This window comes from Corvus brachyrhynchos, unplaced genomic scaffold, assembly GCF_000691975.1.
Source record: "Corvus brachyrhynchos isolate BGI_N302 unplaced genomic scaffold, ASM69197v1 scaffold18, whole genome shotgun sequence".
Taxonomy (NCBI): domain Eukaryota; kingdom Metazoa; phylum Chordata; class Aves; order Passeriformes; family Corvidae; genus Corvus; species Corvus brachyrhynchos.
In genome coordinates, this window is record NW_008246064.1 from 5468256 (window position 1) to 5490142 (window position 21887).

The 21887-nt window shown below is 38.3% G+C and overlaps 1 protein-coding gene across 1 annotated transcript in view; it reads right to left on the minus strand.

Annotated features, from left to right (window-relative positions):
* Positions 1-21887, minus strand: part of KMT2C (lysine methyltransferase 2C) — a 193942-nt gene that overhangs the window by 73753 nt on the left and 98302 nt on the right. Inside the window, exons 8-14 of the mRNA XM_017746748.1 lie at positions 15521-15683; positions 14702-14873; positions 11832-11946; positions 10849-11021; positions 9929-10089; positions 7400-7513; positions 5119-5852 (exon numbers count right to left, since the gene is read on the minus strand). Coding sequence (XP_017602237.1) covers positions 5119-5852; positions 7400-7513; positions 9929-10089; positions 10849-11021; positions 11832-11946; positions 14702-14873; positions 15521-15683 — 1632 coding nt within the window. The remainder of the gene's footprint in view (positions 1-5118; positions 5853-7399; positions 7514-9928; positions 10090-10848; positions 11022-11831; positions 11947-14701; positions 14874-15520; positions 15684-21887) is intronic.

The window sequence follows — 21887 nt, forward strand, 5'->3', positions numbered from 1 at the left end:
GGTAGGCAACTACATCAGCAGGTCTGTGGCACGGGAGATTTACCTTAACTATACCGGCCATAGTTTTAATATCAAGTAACAGTCAATTTTAGCAGATAAAATTCAAACTTTCATTGAATTTTAATTAGTTTCCCCTATACTTCTAAAATTTGTAATGCATAGTAGGTAACTGTTCTTAAAAAATGGCAACACAAAATCTGAATAGCAACACAAAGAAAATCTATTTGTCAAAAAAGCAATCTTTACATTGATCTATAAAGGAGGCAACATGCTGACTTAGGGTCAAAATTCAAGATCTTAAACATGCTGAAAATACTTAACAACTAAAATTACCTATTCTTACTTTGGAGGTATAGAATTATTCTCCTTTTAAGAACCTAACTTTTCTAATTATTAAGTATATTCAAAAGATTAAAAAGCTAAAAGAACATTAGATCTGAATATGAAATATTCAGTCTTGCAAAACAAAATGAATTGTATATGATTCATGAGCCATATTGTTACGAATTAAATTGGAAATTTAATCCAAGTTTTATTGTAGATCAGAAAAATTTGAATTCTTGGTCAGATAAACTTAATTAAAAACACACATTTCCACAATACCACGAACAAATGAATTACATCAAAGAGATGCAGTAATTATATTTTGGCTTTTAATTAATGCCTATTACCACACAACACTGAAGAGAAAGTTCTATTCGGTTCATTTACATCAGAACCCTAGCAATAATTATGTACTGTGACAGAAACAGGAAGTTCTAATTCTCCATCATATTCTTGAGTCCTCAAAATTGAACAACACAGCTGCAAGTAAATTATAACAAAAGGAAACCCAGTGTCAGCAAGGGTCAGGAGATCTCACTAAATTACCACTGACTGTGTTTAGCTGCTTAACGCTTCATGAATCCTACTGCAATTGCAAATGCACAAAGCTGGATTTGCAATTTAATATTTAATGTAATTTTAGGGTTGTGAACAAACTTTAATCACTTGAAAATATAGCTCCCCTCATTAAAAAAAAAAACCAACAAAAAAACCACCAAACCAAAAAACCAACCAAGCACCAAGCATGAAAACTGTAAAACTGATCCCTGAAAAAGACTCTTTTTTGATCTTTTTTTCCAACATCTACCTTTACAACAAGAAACTTGGTCATACCATGTTAAGTGAAGACAGCAAAAAAAAGCCATAACATCCAAGACAGCACACATCCAAACCCATCACAGTGCTCTGCATTTTTTGGTCTCATTTAAAAAAATCTATTAAAACACCAACAGTATTCACTGTGTTGCATAACAGTAATCACCAACATCTTCATGATGAAAATTAAATACCTCTGAACATGGTTTCTCAAGGAACACACTCTGAAATAATACTAAAATAATATTTATGGAATTTACAAAACCAGGAGTTTATTATTTTTTATTCAAAATTATTCTACAGATCATTCTCAACTCTTTACCTACCAGTGTTTAAGTGCCAAAATTTGTAATGTCTTCCATTTACTGACTCAATCTTATGCTTTCCAGTACACAGTGCCACAGTAAAAATAACTATTTCAAATCTGTTCAATTCACAGAATAAACACAACACCATTTAACATAAACCTCCACAGAAAACTGTCATTTTCCTTGAGAAGATTTATTTCAAACTGGATCTATGTCAGATTAGTCGTTAATAAACTTATACGATAATTTCTACTAAGGCTACTTCTTCAGAAAAGAGAAATCTGCAATTATTAAAGAGAGGTCCTGTCCTTGACATAAATTTGCAGTTTATAGGCAAGAGTGGAGCATCTGCATATTCCATGGAGAAGATACTGGACAGACACAACTCTAAGGACAGTACTGTAAAAACGTGGCCAATCTGAAAGTTACTACTGAGTATCTGTGATCTATGAATAATTAAATTTCATACACATGTAAAAATTAATCTGGCTTCACTATGGAGTAGGGTAACAGGAACAGGAGACAATCCATGGAACAAAACCCAGTGAGGTGCTGAGCCTGGCAGGTAGAGGGTCCTCTCACAGAGCTGGATGCAGCTTTCCTGTACATGCTGCCCTAAAAAACACTGTAGAAAGGCACCTTACTGACAGGAACTGACACATTCCCCAAAGTGGAGTAAGTCTGTACCAGCCAAAGCCAATTACAATTCATAACTGTACCTACATTTTCATTTCTACACAGCTCCCCTTTTGGTTAGAAGCTGGATTTTCTCTTGTTGCTTCCAACCAAACTTGGGATGCCTGCATAAACATCAGGGAGGAGATCGATATAGACACCAGCAACACTGAATGCAGCCCTGGGAGGGACTCATGAAGTCTTTTTTAAGCAGAATATTGTCCTTATTTTTGAAATGGGTTTTAGTCCTTTCCAAACAGGAGCAATGTGGTGTTGCAGATACACTGCTAAAGCAAACTACTAATACCTAATACAGGAAATCACTTCAAATTATGCAAATTATACTTCAAATTACGCATTTGTATTCACTGGCAAACCAGAATAATTATTCAAATGTATTTTATTAGTAATTGTATTAACAGATTCTGAAGAAAGCGCTAATAATTCATCCTACTGCCCAGCACAAGACATTAATTTAATGACAACAAATCCAAATCAGAAACTGTCCTTCTGCACGGATTCATCCTGACTCCAGGGAAGCATGTGTCTTACAAAATTGAGGAGAAATATATCCAAGATCCAGAGAATTTTTTTTCTTATTCCTCTTCACAGGAAGTTCCATAACCTCATTGCAATGGGTATTTTATTGCATTTTTTAAACATTCCAACAAAGTAAACTGCATATTAGAAGCTTTTGAACTTCTAGGAAAAAGTGCAGAATATTACCATTTGTGAAATTATGTTGGCTTGTCTTTGGGGTTAAAGAGTGATCAGAACTCCATGAAGGAACTATTTTAAACCTGAGCAGTCCTGGACAAGCAACAAGTTCTGCAATGGCAGCTCCTTTGCACAACAAAAGAAAGCAGGGGTGAAACCAATGTTAACTTCACCAGGCACAGGAGCCACAATCTCTTTAATCAAAAAAACCCCCCAACTTGCGTAACTTTCTCCCCTGCCCTCTAAGACAGGCTGCCAAGAACTCCTGCAGCTCCAAGGTAACATTTGTATGGCATAGCCTCACACCTGACACAAAGCCACACAGCGGCAATATGTGCTATTTTTTTAAACAGAAAGAAGCAGACCCCAAACCCACACAATTAACCCACGTTTGAGATGACAGAATTCCTCTTCAGTGCCACCCAGAGAAGAATCACACAGGAGCTGGTTTATTCCAAACAACTACACCTATAACTTCATAGAAGTACTTTTTCCTCCAGAATTGTTTTCTCCATTTTTTACTTGTTTTTAGATCAATGTGATCACCTCTAGATGAACAAGAACTGAAACACTGCATTAGGCTAAAATGTTTTAAAATAAGCTTATGTCTCTTCTCGATCTGTGGAGGCACAATGGTGTGGAAAGTATGATGGAGCATCACCAAACAGCACTTTTCTCAGCTGCCAGCATCTGCCCTGTATGATGCTTTCCAAAAGCCAGAACTGAAGAAAACGTCCATTTTGAAGTGTCTGTAGTATTGACACAAAGAAACAACAGGTCTTCTTTCTCTGGTTTTACACCTGGTGAAAAACTGCCTGCTTGCCTTCCAACCTTCCACAGAATTTCCATGCAACAGGAAACCAAACTGTCTGGATGCAATCCTGTGCCATGTGCTCTGGAATGACCCTGCTTGAGCAGGGAGGTCGGACCAGATGGCTCACTGTGATCCCTTCCAACCTGACCTGTTCTGTGATTTTGCTTCTGCTCCTATCCACAACTCTCCATTTGGAAAAGTACACAACTCTTACAAAAAATGAATGTTTTCAGCAGAAAGAATAATTTAAAATCCCCACAAAATAAACCTAAACGTACTTCTATCTGCAATCCAAAATGATTTAAATACATCTCTTCCACACTGTGGATTTACCCAGTTACACCTTGCTCAAAAGGAAAACGCCTGCCTGTAACTGGACGTTTAAAAATCTCTTTTTTCATAGTCCACAGAACATAATTCAACAGCTTTCTGTCCCTCATCAAAAGCCCACAGTAAGAACTTAAGAAAACTGAAGAGAAATTTGCCACTGTTTAAGGCATTTACGTATTTCTGCAAATATGATATATACACCTTACTGTACCGTGACCCAGGAAAACCTAAGTGCAGCACAATAAACAGAGATCTCCTAAACTCAGTGGAAACAGCAGAAAAACTGTTCAGAACACTCTCTCATACCTTAGGAAGTAAAAATTTTGAAACCTTAAGTGACATGTAAAAACTGCAAGGGTTGTGCAATATATAAAAAAGTTTTGTTAACATGAAGTCCAGAAAAGCATGAAATCATCAACCTGGAACTCCCAAAGACTAAAAAGAAATTGTGATGAGAAAATGAAACACTAGCTTGTCACACTGACACACTTTTTGTATAGAATTTCACCAACAAGAAATGAATACTCTGGACTGATGAACCATTTTCCCTGGAATACGACTTGAATAGAGAGCAAGATGCTGCAGAAAGTGACAGACTTGAGGATTCTTTTCACTTATCAAATTTAATCCTAGTCAAACTACAATTATTTGTACAAGACAGTTCTTGCATGGTAATTCCTAATGTAACAAAACCACAAAATTATTTACCATACCATTAGAAACGACGATCAAGAAAATATCTGGCAGAGTAATGGACACAGAGTTGCAGAAGGTTATTCTCTAAAGCCAGTTTAAGAAGCTTTAACACATTTTGAAAGTACCAAAATAAATGCATATGTGAAAAATATTACAAGGTAAAAAGCACAGCATTATGCATATCTGCATTTGTAGAATATTGTATGAAAAATACAACAAACTTTCTTCTAGTTTGCTCTAACCACGAGCCAAAAGAAACTTAAATTCTCACCAGAGAACCTTTATGATGGCTGACTTTTTAACTATTTACCAGAACATTAACTCCTTGAAGAAATAAACTAATGCTCACTTAGGAGAATAAATGCATATTATAAGAAATAAGTGACTTTGTTAAGTTATACTGAAATTTAATAAACATAGAACACTGTATGCGCTTACCTGTCTGGATCTGGGTCTTCCAGGGGAAAACTTGCGTTTGGTGATGGCCGGTTTTCCCATGCCAATTTTTGGAGTGACTGATATGTAGGTGGTTGGGAGAGCGCTCCCAGCAGCTGGAGGCAGCACTGGGGGCTGACTGTGCTGCACATCTCGCGCAGAATGCAAGTCTAGAGACACATCTGGCGAGGAAGACACATTTGTCTTGTTTAGATTAAGTGATGGGGGAAGTGAGGGGCAAGTCTCAGCTGGTGGTTTTATGGGTTTGTCTCCAACTGGTGAACTATTCACAACACCTCCATTTGAAGCAGTAGTTTCTACTTCTAGAAGAGCTGGTGCTTCTAACTTCTCGTGGGTTTCTTCTTTTTCTACATCTTTCTGCACTTTTATTATTTCCAGTTGTTGCTCTACAGGGACAGAAATAGCTCCTTTTCTTTCAGTCTCCAGCATTTCTGGTGTCACAGTCATGGTCTCAGGTACTGAAGACAGAGACCGAGAGTCTGCTGTGGACACTTCTGATACCTCCACACTACCTTGAGGCAGCTGTATCTCTTCAGCTTGTTTGTCCAACTCCTGCTGTGCTACAGCTTGAACACCTTCCACCACTTCCATCATTTTCTCAGTCTGACTGTCACCACATACTGGTGTCTTTTTAGGAGACATTTCCATTACAGCTGAACTGATTTCAGCAGAGACTTCTGCTTCCAGTTGTGTGGACTTTTCCTCTGGTGATATACCTGTAATTAAGTACAACTATATTAAAGGCTCAGTGTGAAAAAGAAAAAACTTGTGGTGTATTGGTCAACAAATATACTTGGTACACATCATGCAGGCCAAGCACATATCACTTTACTTCAGTGAATTTAATATGTAGCTTAAAATATACTTCATAAATATCTTTCTTTGTACCTATTTTTACAGTTGTCTATATTTTTAGTTCATTATTTTTCTTCCCTGAAAACACAACAGAGTGAATTAGAAGAAAGTAGACCCAAGATTAACTTTTCAGGAACACAACACACATTTCCAGGTAGGCAGCCAAAAATAGTTTCCTCTTTTTAGTTTCTGTGTATTGAAGATACATGCTGTCATAAATTAATGTATTTTAAGCTACTGTCCCAACACTTTCAAAAAGCTAAGAAGAACAGAACAAGTATAAATATAAACCATTTTCCTCCTAAAACTCTTTCAGACTTCAGGAAATCAGCTGAAATGAAAACAGCTGCGGCTGGTTTAATTTTATTTATTAACGTAGTATTAACTTCTTTCAAAAATATTTGTCCAGCCTTCCCTTGAACCAAATCAAGCACCTTTCATCCATAACTTTCTTCATCAAGGAGTTCCAGAGTTCTTGTTCCACTCTATAAGGAACCACATTCTTTGCTCTGAATTTGGCTTCTCACATCTTCCTTTGATGGGCTCAGATTCTCTTACTTTCTATTACACTTGCATTCTTCTTAAACTCACACTGCGACAACTTCCTCACCCACATGTTCACAGACAGCATTTTATGATGAATATTTCTTCAGAGTTTAAATCATGGCCCTTCTACCACAGGCTGTGATGCATAACTGAGAGATCACAGCTAATCTGAACAGTTGGGTTTTTTTACTTTGTCTTTAAACGCAAGTCTCTTGTCTCCCCTTACAGCAGCCATCCTCCAACATCATCAGGACATACTGGCAAGTTCTTTACCCTTGATATTGGTCACTAACACATTCAGAGGAGTTGACCCTTCTTTAGCTGCTCCTCCCTGTGTGTTTGGTAAGATGCGGTTTCTCCCAAACCAGAAATGATCAGCTGCTGCAACCCCATCTGGAAGATTTATTTTACTTACAAAGGGAAAAAAAAGAAAACCACGAAATCCTTAACCAAGGATACCTGTGGAGTTACAACCACAAGGGAAGTGTGAGTGACTGTATTTGTATAGCAACAGATCACTGGGTTTTACTACAAACTTCCAGTGTACAAAGCATTCAACTATTTTTCCAGCTTGGGTAAAGCCAGTCCCAACAAAAAAGTAAAACGAACAAACAAAAAAAAGTAAAGCAACACAAATATTCTGAAGAATCTCCTTGCCTTCATAAAACACTTCTTCAGCAAAGAAGTTAATACTCTTGCTTGAGAGCTCAGATAGAACTGTTGCAATGTGTCTCCTACTGCTTTCTAGGCACTTTTTCCTCTTGCATTTATAAAGCACTGCAAACCTCACTGACTGGAAGAGGGTTCTGGTTCTGAAGGGTTCTGAACCGGTATTTTCTCAGAGTGCAAAACTCTTTCTTACCTTCTGTGACACACCCAACAGCTGATTCCTGATCAGGGCCACCACCAGCAATGGGTTGTTCCTGAAATGCCATATCCTCTCCACCACTTTCCATTTCCATTTCATTTGTACAAGCTTAAGGAAAAGCAAAGCAGTTATTAAAATTGCTGTGTTTATTCTATTACTTTGGCATCAGCAACTGCTGTCACTGTTTGACCTTTTGGCTAAAGAGACTGATATTTAATGACGACAGGATTTAGGACAAGTCAGGTCAATGAGAAGGTTAAGGAGACTACTCCTTAAAAATTAAGAACCTTTAACTCATTAACACAGAAGCTGTTTTATACCTTTCAGATGGTAAAACATGTCTGCAAGGCAATTACATACACTTAATAGTGAAAATATACACACTTTTGCACAGCCTGAGCAATACAAGAAAGAATCTTCTTAAATTCCGAATCTGTAAAATTCAACAGAACCAGCAGCATGAAGGCTTCAAATTTGTATACAAATACTACAGTGGATTATGGCATGGATACAAGGTTCCATCTAATGATCAGCATTTGGAACACTGATTTGCACCTTTCCTGTTCAACAACATGAAAACTGAGTTTTGCCACTTTAGAACTAAGGTATCTTAACCTTTGCATGGAAAAGGTACTACTGAATACTTTTTTGCCTGACAGGACCATTATAGAGCACAGAAATGGGAAATACTTTTATTTCCCCCCTTGTGTAAAAGCTCTTTCACTGAAGGAAATTCATGAAAATGCACTAGATGAAGTATGGAAAACAAAGTATATAGCAAGCATTAACTTGAAGGGAACTGATCCTCCATGGATGTTAGCACAAAAAAAAGTGAAACAAATATTTCTGCATCAAGAAAGTCTTTTTTAAGTTCAAAAAGCCAGCAACTATTAAATGATACTACTTTTAGCACCCTAAAAGCTGCTCTCAGACTCTGCCAACTTTAAAGTGATATTTTAACTTCAAGGAAATCATCATTTAGATTGGCTCCAAATCTGATTTTAGAGTACAAAAGTGATCTCCTGGGTATAAAACACTGCATGACTGTACTAATGTAATAGCTCCAGATTACTCCTAGCAGCTGCAATGACAGTCCTGTTCTTCCTTGGGGAGAAGAGCATGCTTGTCAATGCTTCTACTAGCAAGAAATCCTAACAGAGACATTACTTAAAACTTTAGCCTTCCAGATAAACCTGCCACTTATTCAAAAGGGGTTTTCATAGGAGACTGGGAGTTGTCCCAGTGTATGTTTAGTTTCCAACATCTTCAAAATGCTCCAAGAACATTGCCTGGGAATCCACAGCCTCTCCTAGGATTTCAGAAGGGAAATGATCTGCAAAGGCCACACTTCCTAACCTGGTGCCCGTGCACACTGACAGAGTGAACTCATTTACAGACATTTACCTCATGTCACTGCTTTTCCCCCAGGAGCACCTTTTCCATCATGTCTTTACTGCTCACAAAAGGTAATGTACAGGCTAACATCAAAGGGGATGACTTGTTTATACAAAACATCAGTTTGAACACAAACATTAGAGTTTTGTTGTAGTCCATCACTTCCCCTTTCCTGCCAAAATTTACGAGGCTTTCAAATCCATAGGTACTTAACGGATAACAAAAGATCAGTGCATAAACATTGCTGCTTAAGCCCAAAAAATACACATGGCAGTGGCCATGCAGTTAATCTGCTACATTTTACCTTGCTTCTGAATTTAACCACAGCTGTACTTCTCCAGGGAAATTCAGCCTGGGTAAGTGTAGGTGCTGCCCAACAAAGCACATTGTGGGAAATACACAAGGGCATTGAGTTATTGAGTTTATTACACAGCCCTTGTGGATGATCCACTGGACTCAGATCAGCAGATGCATATTCTCTCTGTGCTTCCTTACTATTACTGATTTTTTTTAAAAAATACTTTACACTTTTCCACAACCTCCCTTTCTGCCTTCTGGTTGGCTTGTCCACTTAGACAAGAATCTCTCAGAAACAAGATGACTGATCGTGTATTGCTTTGAAAAAGGACAAGCTGTCCAGTTGAATATACACCTATCCCTTGAACACAGTACAGCTGCCACTACTTTATCCATCCTGGATACAGTGAGGAGAATGAGTACTATGAGACTGTCCAGCAGCAAGAGAGAAACCGGAGAATTGGATGACTCCAGGAACATGCATCAGGTACAAATGAGCTAAACAGCCAGGCTGCCCAATGAATACATTTATGAACTGTACCACATAAAAAAAAACCCCAGAGAAGCTTACAGCTACAAGCTGAGAGGCTGGAGCTGGAACATGGAGAGCCACAATTAAGGTGCTCACTAACCCATGTTTGTATGCAGGATCCTAAAGCCAGAAAGAGGAGTCACCCACAAACTGCTTGAGCAGCTGCTGTTAGAAAAAGGAAGGGATGAACTCCACGGAGTAGAATTTGAGTGGCTGGTTCACAAAAGACTTGGTAAGAGCGCTGCAGATGTTATATTTGATGTTAGCATTTTGGAACTGTGAAGTTTAAGTTTGATTACCTGTTATACTGCCAGGTTCAGGAATGAGTTCAGAAGTGTTCATTACATCACATGACTGAGTCTGATCCCCTTCTCCTTGTCTACAAAGAGTGCAGATGTAGTCTTTCAATTGAGAGTCCAATTCACTACCTGGAGATCTGTCACACTCTATGTGAATCCATCTGGGGAGATTAATTTATTGTGATTTAATTTACTGACTATGATTTTAGTAATGAAAATATAAAGCATCATAGTAAAAATCCATTAAAAATAGCACTGCTTCCCATTCCTATGGGGAAACAAAGATTTTCAACCAAGGCTTGATTATGGAGAATTTTAGAGGAGTAAGCATGGTATGTCAGCATGTCAAGCAGTGAACAAACTTAAACATGAAGACTTAAATTGTCCCTAAAATGAACTGGACTCTACAAGATGTACAGCATCATCATAAAGTTGCACAGTTAGATGCAATACCACTGAATATGAAACATAGCTTACATTCTTAAAATATTCCAAAGAGTCTATTTTTTTTTAAACTACTGGCATACAAAACCACATAAAATTCAACAGAAGACATAAACTTGAAAATGAAAAAAACCCCCAGATCACTGCAAACAACCATCTTGAAACTTTAGGACAATGACTTTCTAGCCTGCTTCCTCACAAAATAGGCGCAATGTAAGAAGCAGCAGCAGCTTGCAGCAAGTAACTGCCAGGTATCCTGAGGTAACTGCCAATTAAGACTTACTTGCTAAGGTTAAAATAAAGCTACCTGCTATTGTTCATTGTATTTAGGGATGAAGAATCAAGGAGCTGCACAAGATCCTGTGGCACTGTGCATCAAACACAGTGCACATCCTTCCCAGAAACACATCAGTGACACACAGCTCATCATAAGCTTTATGCATTTTAGTACAAATCAGCAGAAGTTGGATTCTTACCTTTTGCACATGTGACAATGCAACATATCTTTCTGGAAGTCTTGGAGGCACAGTTTTTCACAGAAAGGACAAGATAAGTTGTCTTGCTGTTGGTAACAACTGTCACATACCAAACAATTATGGTGCCACTGACAACTTGTTCGTGTGCCACACTCAGCACATACTCTACAGTTCTAGAGATCACAAGAATTTAGTAGTTAATTATGATATTTCACAATGGGATAGAACTGCCATTAACTGACATTTTCCTGTTTTGAATTAAATTTAATAGCTTTTGTCCTTGATAACACATAAAGTTAACCAAAATCTGATAGCAGAGCATGAATAACCTGGACAACAGCAAGAAGTTTCCTGGCACTACTCCCTGACTTGAAAGGAGTATTTCTTATGAGACCAAACTTTTTTATTGCTAATCTCAAGTTACCTTATGACTGCCACAAACTGATATAACATTATATACATCTCATATACAGGGATCTTCCTTATATGTTCGAATTACTTAGAAAGTTAGTGATAAAAGAACAAATTCATCCTGCCCTCCTCAAATGCAAAGGAACCCATGAGCTGCAGAACTGCTGTTTTGGTAAGCAAGGAGGAGTTGAATATAAAGAGACGTCAAGTATAGATTACATATAATACTATATAGCTTTGAGCTTACATTTTTGTTCCCATTGTATCGTGAGATGTTTTGTTCCCATTGTAACTGAAGATTATCCACTCCACCTGGATCCTACACTTCTCTCTTCCCTATGGAGGTTGATTTACTATCCTATATAGGCTTCTTCAGCCACAGCCCTGACAGCTCCCCCCACAGAGCAGCTGTAGAGCCACAGGATTTACATCCAAATGGGACTCCTTCAGAAATTACAAATTACATTACGTGGCAACAGCAATCCACAATACACCTGGAACAGCACAGTGTGGATAACAAAGTTTGGGCTCTTATAAATGACAAGGAATTACTCTGAAATCTTTCCACTTACTTTACATTTCCAACCATTTGTTGGTACGGCATCCATAACTGGTTGTAGGCAGAAAGTGTGGTAGCCTTTGTCGCATGTATCGCACACCAGCATCTTGTTGTCTTCCCCAGAGTGTCTAAGGAAAGTAACAAGAAAATTACTTAAATAAGCAGCAACAAAATAGCTGTTTCATGAAAAGTCTGAACAGGAAGACCCAGGTGTGCACATAGAAATATACAAATACTACTTACAAATATGCCCAGAGACAATGCCTTCAAATTCGTTTTTAAATATGAGTGCAGACTACTATGTTTATTCACCAGGAGCTGAGCCTGTACAACCATTCTGAATTCTAGGTATTGGCCCACTTTCACTTACACACGTGCAGACAGATTTAATGGCCTTTCTGTACTGAAATCAGTTCAAAATCTGTGATATATATTTTATCTCTTTCTGAAGAAAACATCCAGTTGTACTTGCTTCTGCAGTGTGACTGTAAGTCTTCCAAAGCAAAAAAGGAGCCATCAAGTCTATCAGAGCTCCTACAATGTCAGGCAATATGACTGCAAGAGCAAAACAAACATTAAAGGAAGAGATTTCAATTTTTTGCAGTGATGTATTACAGAGCTCCACCATAGATTCCAGAGATAAAATAAATTTGCTGAGAGTAAGACAAATAGTTTGGTAATATCTAAAGGCATTGTGTTCTGCCTTAGTTTAAAAATAAATTAATTCAGTAAGTAAATATGCAAAAAGATTTGCCTAGATAAAGCCTTGCAGTATATGGCATTATACATGCTAGATAATACCTCATTACCTGGGAGAGCTGGTATTTTAAAAACTCCTCTCTTTGCATGAAGATATGTTTAAAATGATGTTCTTCCAATAATGGTGAAAAACTGCCATACTGCATTAAGTAATTATAGAATCAAAGAATGGTTTGGGTTGGAAGGGACTTAAAAGACCATCCAGTTCCATGGGCAGGGACGCCTCACACTAGACCAGGTTGCTTAAAGCCCATCCAGCCTGGCCTTCAACACTTCCAGAGTGAGGCATCCATGGCTCCTCTGGGCAACCTATTCCAAGTGCCTCTCTGCCCAGCCTGTACTTGTGTTCAGGATTTCCCCAATCCAGGTGCAGGACATTGCACTTGGCCATGTTGAAGTACAGGAGGTTCACACAGCCCCACCTCTCCAGCCTGCCCAGGTCCCTCGGGATGGTGTCCCTTCTCCTCAGCACCAACTGCCCCACGCAGCTTGGTGTCGCTGGCAAACTTGCTGAGGGTGCCCTCAACCCCGTTGTCCACGTTGTGACAAAGCTGTTTAACAGCACCAGTCCCAATTCCAGCCCCTGAAGAACAACACTCATCACTGGTCTCCACTTGGACATTGAGCCACTGACCCCAACTCTTTGAGTGTGGCCACCAAGCCAATTCCTAATCCCCAGAGCGCTCCATCTGTCAAATCCATTTCTCTCCGGTTTAGAGACAAGGATCCTGTGTTGGACAGTGCTGAACACTTTGCACGAGCCCAGGTAGCTGACATCAGTTGTTCTTCCTCCACAAACTCTGTAACCCCATCATAGCAGGCACCAGATTCTTCAGGCACTGTTTTCCCTCAGTGAAGTCATGGTGTCTGTCACCATCACCTCCTTATGTCCCGTGTGTCTCAGCACAGTTTCCAGGAGGATCTGCTCCATGACCTTGCCAGGCACAGAGGTGAGACTGACTGGCCTGTGGCTCCCCAGGTCTTCTTTATTTCCCTTTGTAAAAATAGGGTTTATGTTTCTCCTTTTCCAGTCAGTGGGAACTTCACCAGACTGCCACAACTTCTCAAATACGATGGATAGTGGCTTAGCCACTTCATCCACCACTTCCCTCAGAACTCATGGATGTATCTCACAAGGTCCCATGATCTGGGAGTGAACACATCACATTTACTCTATTCTTCCACAAGAGAGAAGACTTGTTAGCAGACACTGTAATTACCCAGTACAATACATTTAGGGATACTTTTTAGAACGTGCTTCTCTACTCTAGCTTCATTGATGAGAATGCTAGCAAATACCAAGTGTTATGCTTGGAAAACAGGAAAGCACCGACTGGTCAGATACATGAGGCAGTAGTAAAGTGGGTTTTTTTCCTTCATACTGTCCCAGCTGATCTGACCAAAGCTGAATAAAACTCTTATTTCTTTTTCAGTAAGTCCTTCAAAAAAACCCAAGCAAGCGAAAGAACCCTGCAGCGCCCATCAGATTAAGTTAGAAGAGAACAAGCCCACAAGCAGTCAGAATTTTCTAAGTGAACCCTTACAGTGCCACAGCAATTAAGTTTCATTGTCTCTGTCTTTGGTGCAACTACTCAATGACAGCCACTCATGTCACTTTGTTTCTTTGCCCAACTAAGCCACCGTTCTGTTTTCATAATGACTCTCTACCTGCCTCTGAAAGACATTAAGAAATGAGAGAAGACCTAATACCTGCCCAGTGTGTAGGTACAAGCACAACTAAACTGTCAGCTGACTAAGAGCAAAGGTTCCCAGACTGTGAAGGTACTAGATTAAAATAATTTGTTTATTTGGTAAATTTGAGAAAAATCCTCCTGTATAAAAGGAGGAAAAACTCAGAATGTTTTATTGCTTTCCAGAACCTGCCAAGATAATGGTAACTCTGGGAGTAAAATACACAGGACTTCCAGCTCAGCTCTTCTAGAACAAAGTTTCCAACAAAAGAGTTTGCTCAGCTACTTAATGCAGTATCATAACAGACAGAGATGGGCAAATGTACTATACTTTTTGGAAAAAAACCCCGAACATTTAATATAATAGGAATTTCAGAAGCACAGCACATAAATCTCACACCATCCTCCTCCATGTCCTGTAAGTTTCACTTACTTGCAGTTCTGGCACACTTTGCAATCAGGACACTGCCAACCTGCTCTTTTTAAAGGTGTAACTTGAATGTCCAGACACATCCCATGGTAGTGCTGGCCACAGGTAGTACAAAAAAGTTGATCTAAGAGGTCTCCAGGGCTATCGCACACTGCACAATTTGCTTCTTCTTTTGCTATAAAGGAATAATTTTTTCAATTATTATTTTATTCAAAATTATGAACAATTCAATGAATCAAATTACTTAGTAGTTCTTATGCATACAAAACTTGATCATTCTTATGAAATTCAAATTTAATTAATACATTTAATAGCTACTACTTTAATTCAGTTTTCTCAACTAATCTTCTCATAACAAAAGTACATTCATTTTAAACCTTAATGAAGTCTTATAAAAAGGAACAGTTTTATTCTCCTCAAGATAAAGCTGAGAGCTTTGGAACCAACTCCTCTGTGGAAGAAGTGAAAAATAAAGCCCCTACAAGGTCTAAATCTATTATTTAGCTGAAGTGTTTGCAAGAAGAACTTGAGTTAGGACAAGCAAGTCTATCAATTTGAACTAAAACCTGACAGAAGACAAGCCTTACCAGTAAACCTCTTCCATGTTCTGTCATTAAAGAAAAATACTTTGCTGTGCAGCACTGTTGGTCTTTAAAAACAGAAGAATATGAACTCACATCTTTCCTATTCCTGAACACACGTGAGTTCTTGGGTACATGAACTGTGAAATACGCCTGAACAAACACAGTTTTAAGCTGATCCTAGAACAGAGAAGTTTTCATAAAACCTGCTAATTGTGTCATATGAACACTGTGTACTTACATCTTTCAGGAGCCTGATCAATGTGGTCTGGACAAAGGAGGGACAAGTTACTGAAATCCTGAAATGTGCCTGCTCCAGCAGCACAGGGGTAATGGTATATCTGGGTACATTTCTCTTCACAGCATTTGATAGTGGCTCCAAGGTGCTTACAAAATGCACATCGCTGAAAAACAAACACAAGAAGTCATTAAAAAATTACTTTTTCTTGTAATTTTTTTAGCCAGATCTGTTCCCCTCCTTCATTTAGCAGACAAACACCTTGGCCAATAGGAGGTAGTGAATACTGAGAAGGAAATGTGGGTGGTAGTGGGTGGTGTCTTTCAGTGGCACTCCCAAATCTTTACTTAAAAAGTTCAATGAAACCCACTCTAAACGTGCTCTGACAATTAAGATTCTTCTTGCCACAGAAAAGCAGTTTTGTTCCGTGTTATCTAGCTTGAGCTATGCCTTCAGCAATGGGGCCTGGAGACTTATTCTGAAAATAAAGGCAGATGACACCATGCTGTCAATAGCTTAAGACTAAAACCCACTTGGCTCTGTAAGCTGTAACGTAAAACCACAGACACTGTAATCAGAAATGCAAATGGAAATCAAATATGACGTTCTCCCAAAAATCTTACTGGCATTATACAATTCTCTCTGGGATGATAATGCATTACATAACCTCGCACTTTTTTCTCATCTTGCCTTTCAAGACTACACAAATATCACCACCAAACTTCGAGAAGTCATAAATAAGCACAATTATTATCGGACACCAGAGAAATAATTTCTCAGAAAGAACAATGCAATGATCCTCCAGTTCTCTAGTCAAGAGGGAGCAGAGTCTATCAGTCTGCTTGTAAAAAATCACCCACACCTTTCCGATTCAGTTAATCAGTCTTTTTTCTTTCTCAGATTCACTGCAGTCCCTGAAGCACTGTAACATGCTTTTGCACTTTTTCACCAAGGCAACAATACTTTTTAAGGCACAGCACTGTAAGATTTTGAGTAAACTTAAGAAAAAACAGGTCAGTGGCTCACAGGAAGGCGTACATAATATACAGCAACAACTGAGCTCAGGGACTCTCATTTTTCACAACAAAAATATAATACTAACACCAGTATACCAGTATGTTTGATTACTAGCAGAAGTGTCAAGTAACATCCAAATATGAACATAAACCAAATCAAAGAGAAGTTATGTACTGCATCTGCTTAACTCTTAGAATACAGACAGTATTTATTACCATAGTTCTTCTCTGTTTTGAAGCCGGGCATGAAATTAGGCATGAAATAGTGCTACTATAAGTCCACAGATATCAAAACCAGCCCATATGAAAATACAAATCACAAAGCTGCCTGTGTCAACAGCTACATCGATATTCTTTAAAACCAGATGAAATTAACATCTTCAGAAAAATATCTGCCTGCACGATAACTCATGGACAAGAGACAGAAAAAATATTAGCGTATGCTAAACAGAACTGCAGTGTAAAAAGATAAAAATGCTCTGGCACAGCAATTAAAAGGGATCACCAAAGAGAACTACTGCCAAGTTTGTGGGCTATGATGCTTTGTCTAGTCCTCTGATCTGCAGGACATCTCACCATGTCTAACACCTGTATGGCAAAGGTGTATCCTGTTACTTGACCAATGAAATGCAGAGGAGAGGAGGGGGGACAAGATCAGTAAATAATAACATGGAGCTCCTGAAGCAGGTGAAGGCAGCAGCGACAGAATTACATTTAAGGACTGCCAACAAAACCGAAGTCCTGCAAAAAACTCCTTTTAGGAAATGATAACTTCAGTGAACACTTGCTGAGGATGCTGAAAAAGGTAAATCCTGAACTTAGATGTAAAGCATGAAAATACAGCCCCCAAAGCCTCCAACTTCAAGAACTGCAGCCGCACACTGAACCACACACAACCACTGCCCTGTTTTGTCCTCGATGTCCCAAAAACCTATGGAGATGGACGAGGTTTAGCTAAGACCCAACTCTTACAGGCCACACTTTTTTCAAAGATTTTATTCAGTACAAAAAAAGCCAAGAAGGGGAACTTGGGAGGAGCTGAGGTCCAAAATGTATCCCTCAAAAAAGTATTCAACAAGACTTTGTTGGATCCCATCACTGACCCTTAATAACTAATGAGGAAAAGAAAATTATGAAAGAACTGTAAGCACTCAAATAATCCAATATTTATTAAAAGTTGGGAATAATGGAATAAATAGCAATATAAATGGAATTTTAAAATACCACATCTGTTTTTCAAAACTACCAATCAACCATGGTACATACCAAATATAAAATCAGAATGTAACTCTTCCCAAATGCTCTATGACTAAATGATGAAATTATTAGAAATGAGCAAACTACAGGATTACTAAAAAAACCTTGAAAAATGTTGATGTTGATTTAAGGAACCACATAAAGATGTTGGAAGAAAAATGGAAGCCCAAATTACATGTAATTGAACCCTTCAAACCCATCTGCTAAACTGCACTGGCAATGAAAAGCATTTGGCAGATAAGTGAAACACACACTTTGAAAACAATGTGGTATATATCATCCGAAGCAAGTAAAAAGCACAGAATATCAACATTTGTTGAATTTGTAAGAGAGATAAAGCAGTCTGAAGAAACCAATGCCCAAAGGGATTTTTTTGGCAGCAGATGTTGGTGAGAAGAGTTACTTTTCCAGTGCTAGAAGCCAACACTCCTCTGAAGCCAGGCCCCATGCTATGACCCCAAGAGAACAGCAAAAGTGTATTAAATTAAACAAAAAAATTTAAGAGCCCTGCTAAATAAAATCAGTAACAAATAGTACTTTACTATTGCTAAAATATGGAATTATGACAACAGGAGTTGGAATGAAGGAATAAATCATATTGCCCATGAGATGCATGTCCGTATGAGGACAGTGTCAGAGCCAGGGACAGTCTGGAGTCTCCAGTTTCATTAGTATGAGCACAAAGTAAGGTGTTATGTGAATGGGGTAGAAGCTGAATCCAAGTATTCAAAGGGCAGGTATTGGAAAATGGTAAGCTGTCAAAGCAAGACAAACACTGTTTTGTTGATGGATCAAGTAATTTTACATTCCTGTTCTACAGGAAAAAAAAAACCCCAACTTTACAAGGTGTCAGAAAGCTGGAGAGATAGTTCATTACTTATTCATAGGACATTCAAGGAAATAAACTAAAGCAGAGCCAGCAGACTATTTTCCTACTCAGAAAGTCCTTCACTGGTTACCAACTGTTCCCTTCAGCAAGTTCCTTGTGCACTCGTCCATGCAAGAAAGCTCTGAACCCAGCCCTACTTCTGCTACTTCTTACTATTGTGATTTCCATCATTTAGAACTGTCCACAGCTCTTTCTACTTGGCCCTTTTGACTTTTTTTTTTAACATCTGCTTTTTCAAAAGCTATGCCATCTTTAAAATTTAATTTTAAAATTCCCTTTATTTACTAATCCCATTGGCTCAAATATGACATTGTTGTAACAAATACAGTGGAAAAGGAAGAACTAAGTGAACTAACAGAAAACATAAGAAAACCTGATCAATCACCTCCCCTGTATTCTAGCTCTATGGGAGAACATCCTCCATGAAGTTAAGAGTGGCAGAAACCACACAGAAGATTTCCAGTACAAGAAAAACTCATGCCTGCTTGCTCCAATTGTAATTGCACCAAAACCAGCTAAACAAAAAAGTTAATTCTGCCTTGTTCAGCTCAGCTGAATGCCACAAATCCCACTGGCTTTACTGGAAACACATGGCCAAAGTGGAAAATGGTGACAAGAGCAGCAGCTTTTTGCTTACATATTTCTAACCTTCCTGCTGCTCCATACTTCACAGTACTCCAAAATCTCATGTAAGTTCAAACGAGAAAAAGATGCCTGTAAGACAATGTAAGATTTTATTCAGATAGTACCAAGAACTAATCAGAGGTCATGTTTTATCATTACTTTATTGCCTTTAGAGTTACTTTATAGTATTACTGTCTCAGTAACTGAGCAAGTAACAACCCTTAGAAGGCAGACATTAAGAAAGGCTAAAATACAGTCTTTGAATAAGTACTTTGCAACCTCGTTAGTGTCCTAAACCTAAATGTTAGCACTAAGAACTGTAAAATGGTTTTAAACAAAATGACAAAAGGTTTTCACTGATTGTGAATTTTTTCTTTAAAAAAGATCAGCTGACAAAACCTATGAGAACAATAAGAAATTTTAATTTTATGACAGTGTACCCGAAAATACACACAAGCCATCTGTCCTCGGTTTAACAATTTAATGTATTATCTGTAATAACAAATTTCAGACTGTTTAACTACTGGGAAATGCTGTCACACAAACCTGTGACTGAAGAGAACTGGACCTTAACAACTTGTCATTAACAGGAGCACAAAGAAATTTTCATATAAACAGTAATTAATGAAATACGTTCTTTGCTAGTTCTGGTATCTTCATTGATTACTCTATCATCTGGAAAAAGTTTTATATTGCTTGAAGACACTAATGACCATTAGCACCTCTCATGTCAAATACAGTGGTTTAAGTACCATAAAGCACTAAAGAGCACAATGCAATAAGATGGGAACAGAAAAACAATTAATGGCTTTCAACTGAACTACTGATTAGAAGTACTAAATAGAACACCTTTCCAGGAGTACTGGAAATTACCTTCTAGCTTTTTAATTTTATATGACTCATGCCACAGATTTGGAAATTACTTCCATTTAAAATAAACAAGTCAATCAGAGATCAGTTATTCTTCTTCCTCAAACCTTAACACAGTGACTCAGCATACATAATCAAGGTAGAAAGCAGAAGCCCCTTTAAGTGTGGAAATTTCAGGCTCTTTACAAGTCACCACTTTGTTTCTCATTCCCACCAGCTGCCTCTCTTTTTCACCTCCATTAAAACTTACATTAAATAAATCACGTTGATATCAAGACATGTAAGAATTCAGATAAAAAAAACATTCAAGTTTTGGAGGGGTGTTTTTTGTAACAGAGATGAATAGGTTAAAAACGGGCAAGAATCGAGTTAGCTAAGTAAGATACCATTTTTTATTTGAAACCTGAAATAGAGGAAAACATGCAAACTTTATGACACAAAAATTCTTCCTCATATAGCCTGAACTGTTCCCAAACCCTATTTATTCAGAAGCTCCACAGAAGGGTTTGGGTGCCTTAGAGCTGTTTTCTCCTCATCACTATATAAGCTAGTGGAATAACTGCATGCATATAATTTCCCTCACAGACTCTGCTGCTTTTTTCACACTTTCATGAGGAAAGAAGGGGGATTTTCTTTTCAGCTCCTTGCTTTCTGCAAGATTTAGGATAAAGTAAATGTTTTGAGTGAGGCTAAGCTTTTCCACAGCTAACAACCAGCTACTCCCTTAATTTCCATCTAATATCCACCGTGGCAGAAGAGCATGCACGAGCCTGTTGTTTAGTTAGACTGTCAACAACAAGAAGGTCAATAACGTTTAATGTAATTTAAACTGTGGTTATTAGGCTTCAGCATCAGCAACTCCAGGACAAACAAGGCAAGAACAGAAATCATCAGCTTTGGTTTGAGGCTGCTTTTTGGCAGGCTCAGAAAACAGACTATTGTGCCAGTTCCATTTGATTCATGCTCGGAAGGTCTTAAGAAGTGTGTGTAGACATTTCTTTGTGTTGGCAGAGCACAAGCTGAGCCACAAATTGTTGGAGGCTTGAGAAAAAATAATCGAGGGAAACATTGCTACATCCTTGTTGTTAAATGATCTTCTCTAGGCATCTGTTACTGGTCATTGCAGAACACACCGGGATGAAGTCAACTTTCTGTCGAATCCAGCACAGCTCCTACACTCCTAAATCATATATAGGGATTCTGAAGTAGCTCAAGCATTCTACAGGTTATGACATAAGTACATTCATAAAGCCATTTAAAGTAAAAGGAGAATTTACTGCTCATACAGTTGCACTGTGCTTCCAAACGACACAAGGCTTGTCGAGGACATCCAAACTTAATTACACTTAATAAGGCTTAGTCATTTTATGGAATTTACTTCATGGCAATTCAGTTGGCCAAACAGTGGGTGTCCTTTCTCAGGCTCCATGGACTGGCCAGATTTCCATGGCCTGCAGCTGGAATTTAAACACAGCTCACAGGTAGGCACATCCACAGGGAGGTCAAAATTCAGATGACAGTAGTGAGCTGCCGTATGTTGAGACAAGTTCTCTACTGGTACCACAGCCAAGTTCACACCAAAGTTTTCATCAGCATAGTACTATCAAAGAAGGGATGTTAATGGAGACTGTTTAAGAAGACTTTCATATAAATTCTCTTCTATTTTTGCAAATTTTCTGAACAATAAAAAGTTGGGCTAAACTTCTCATAACAC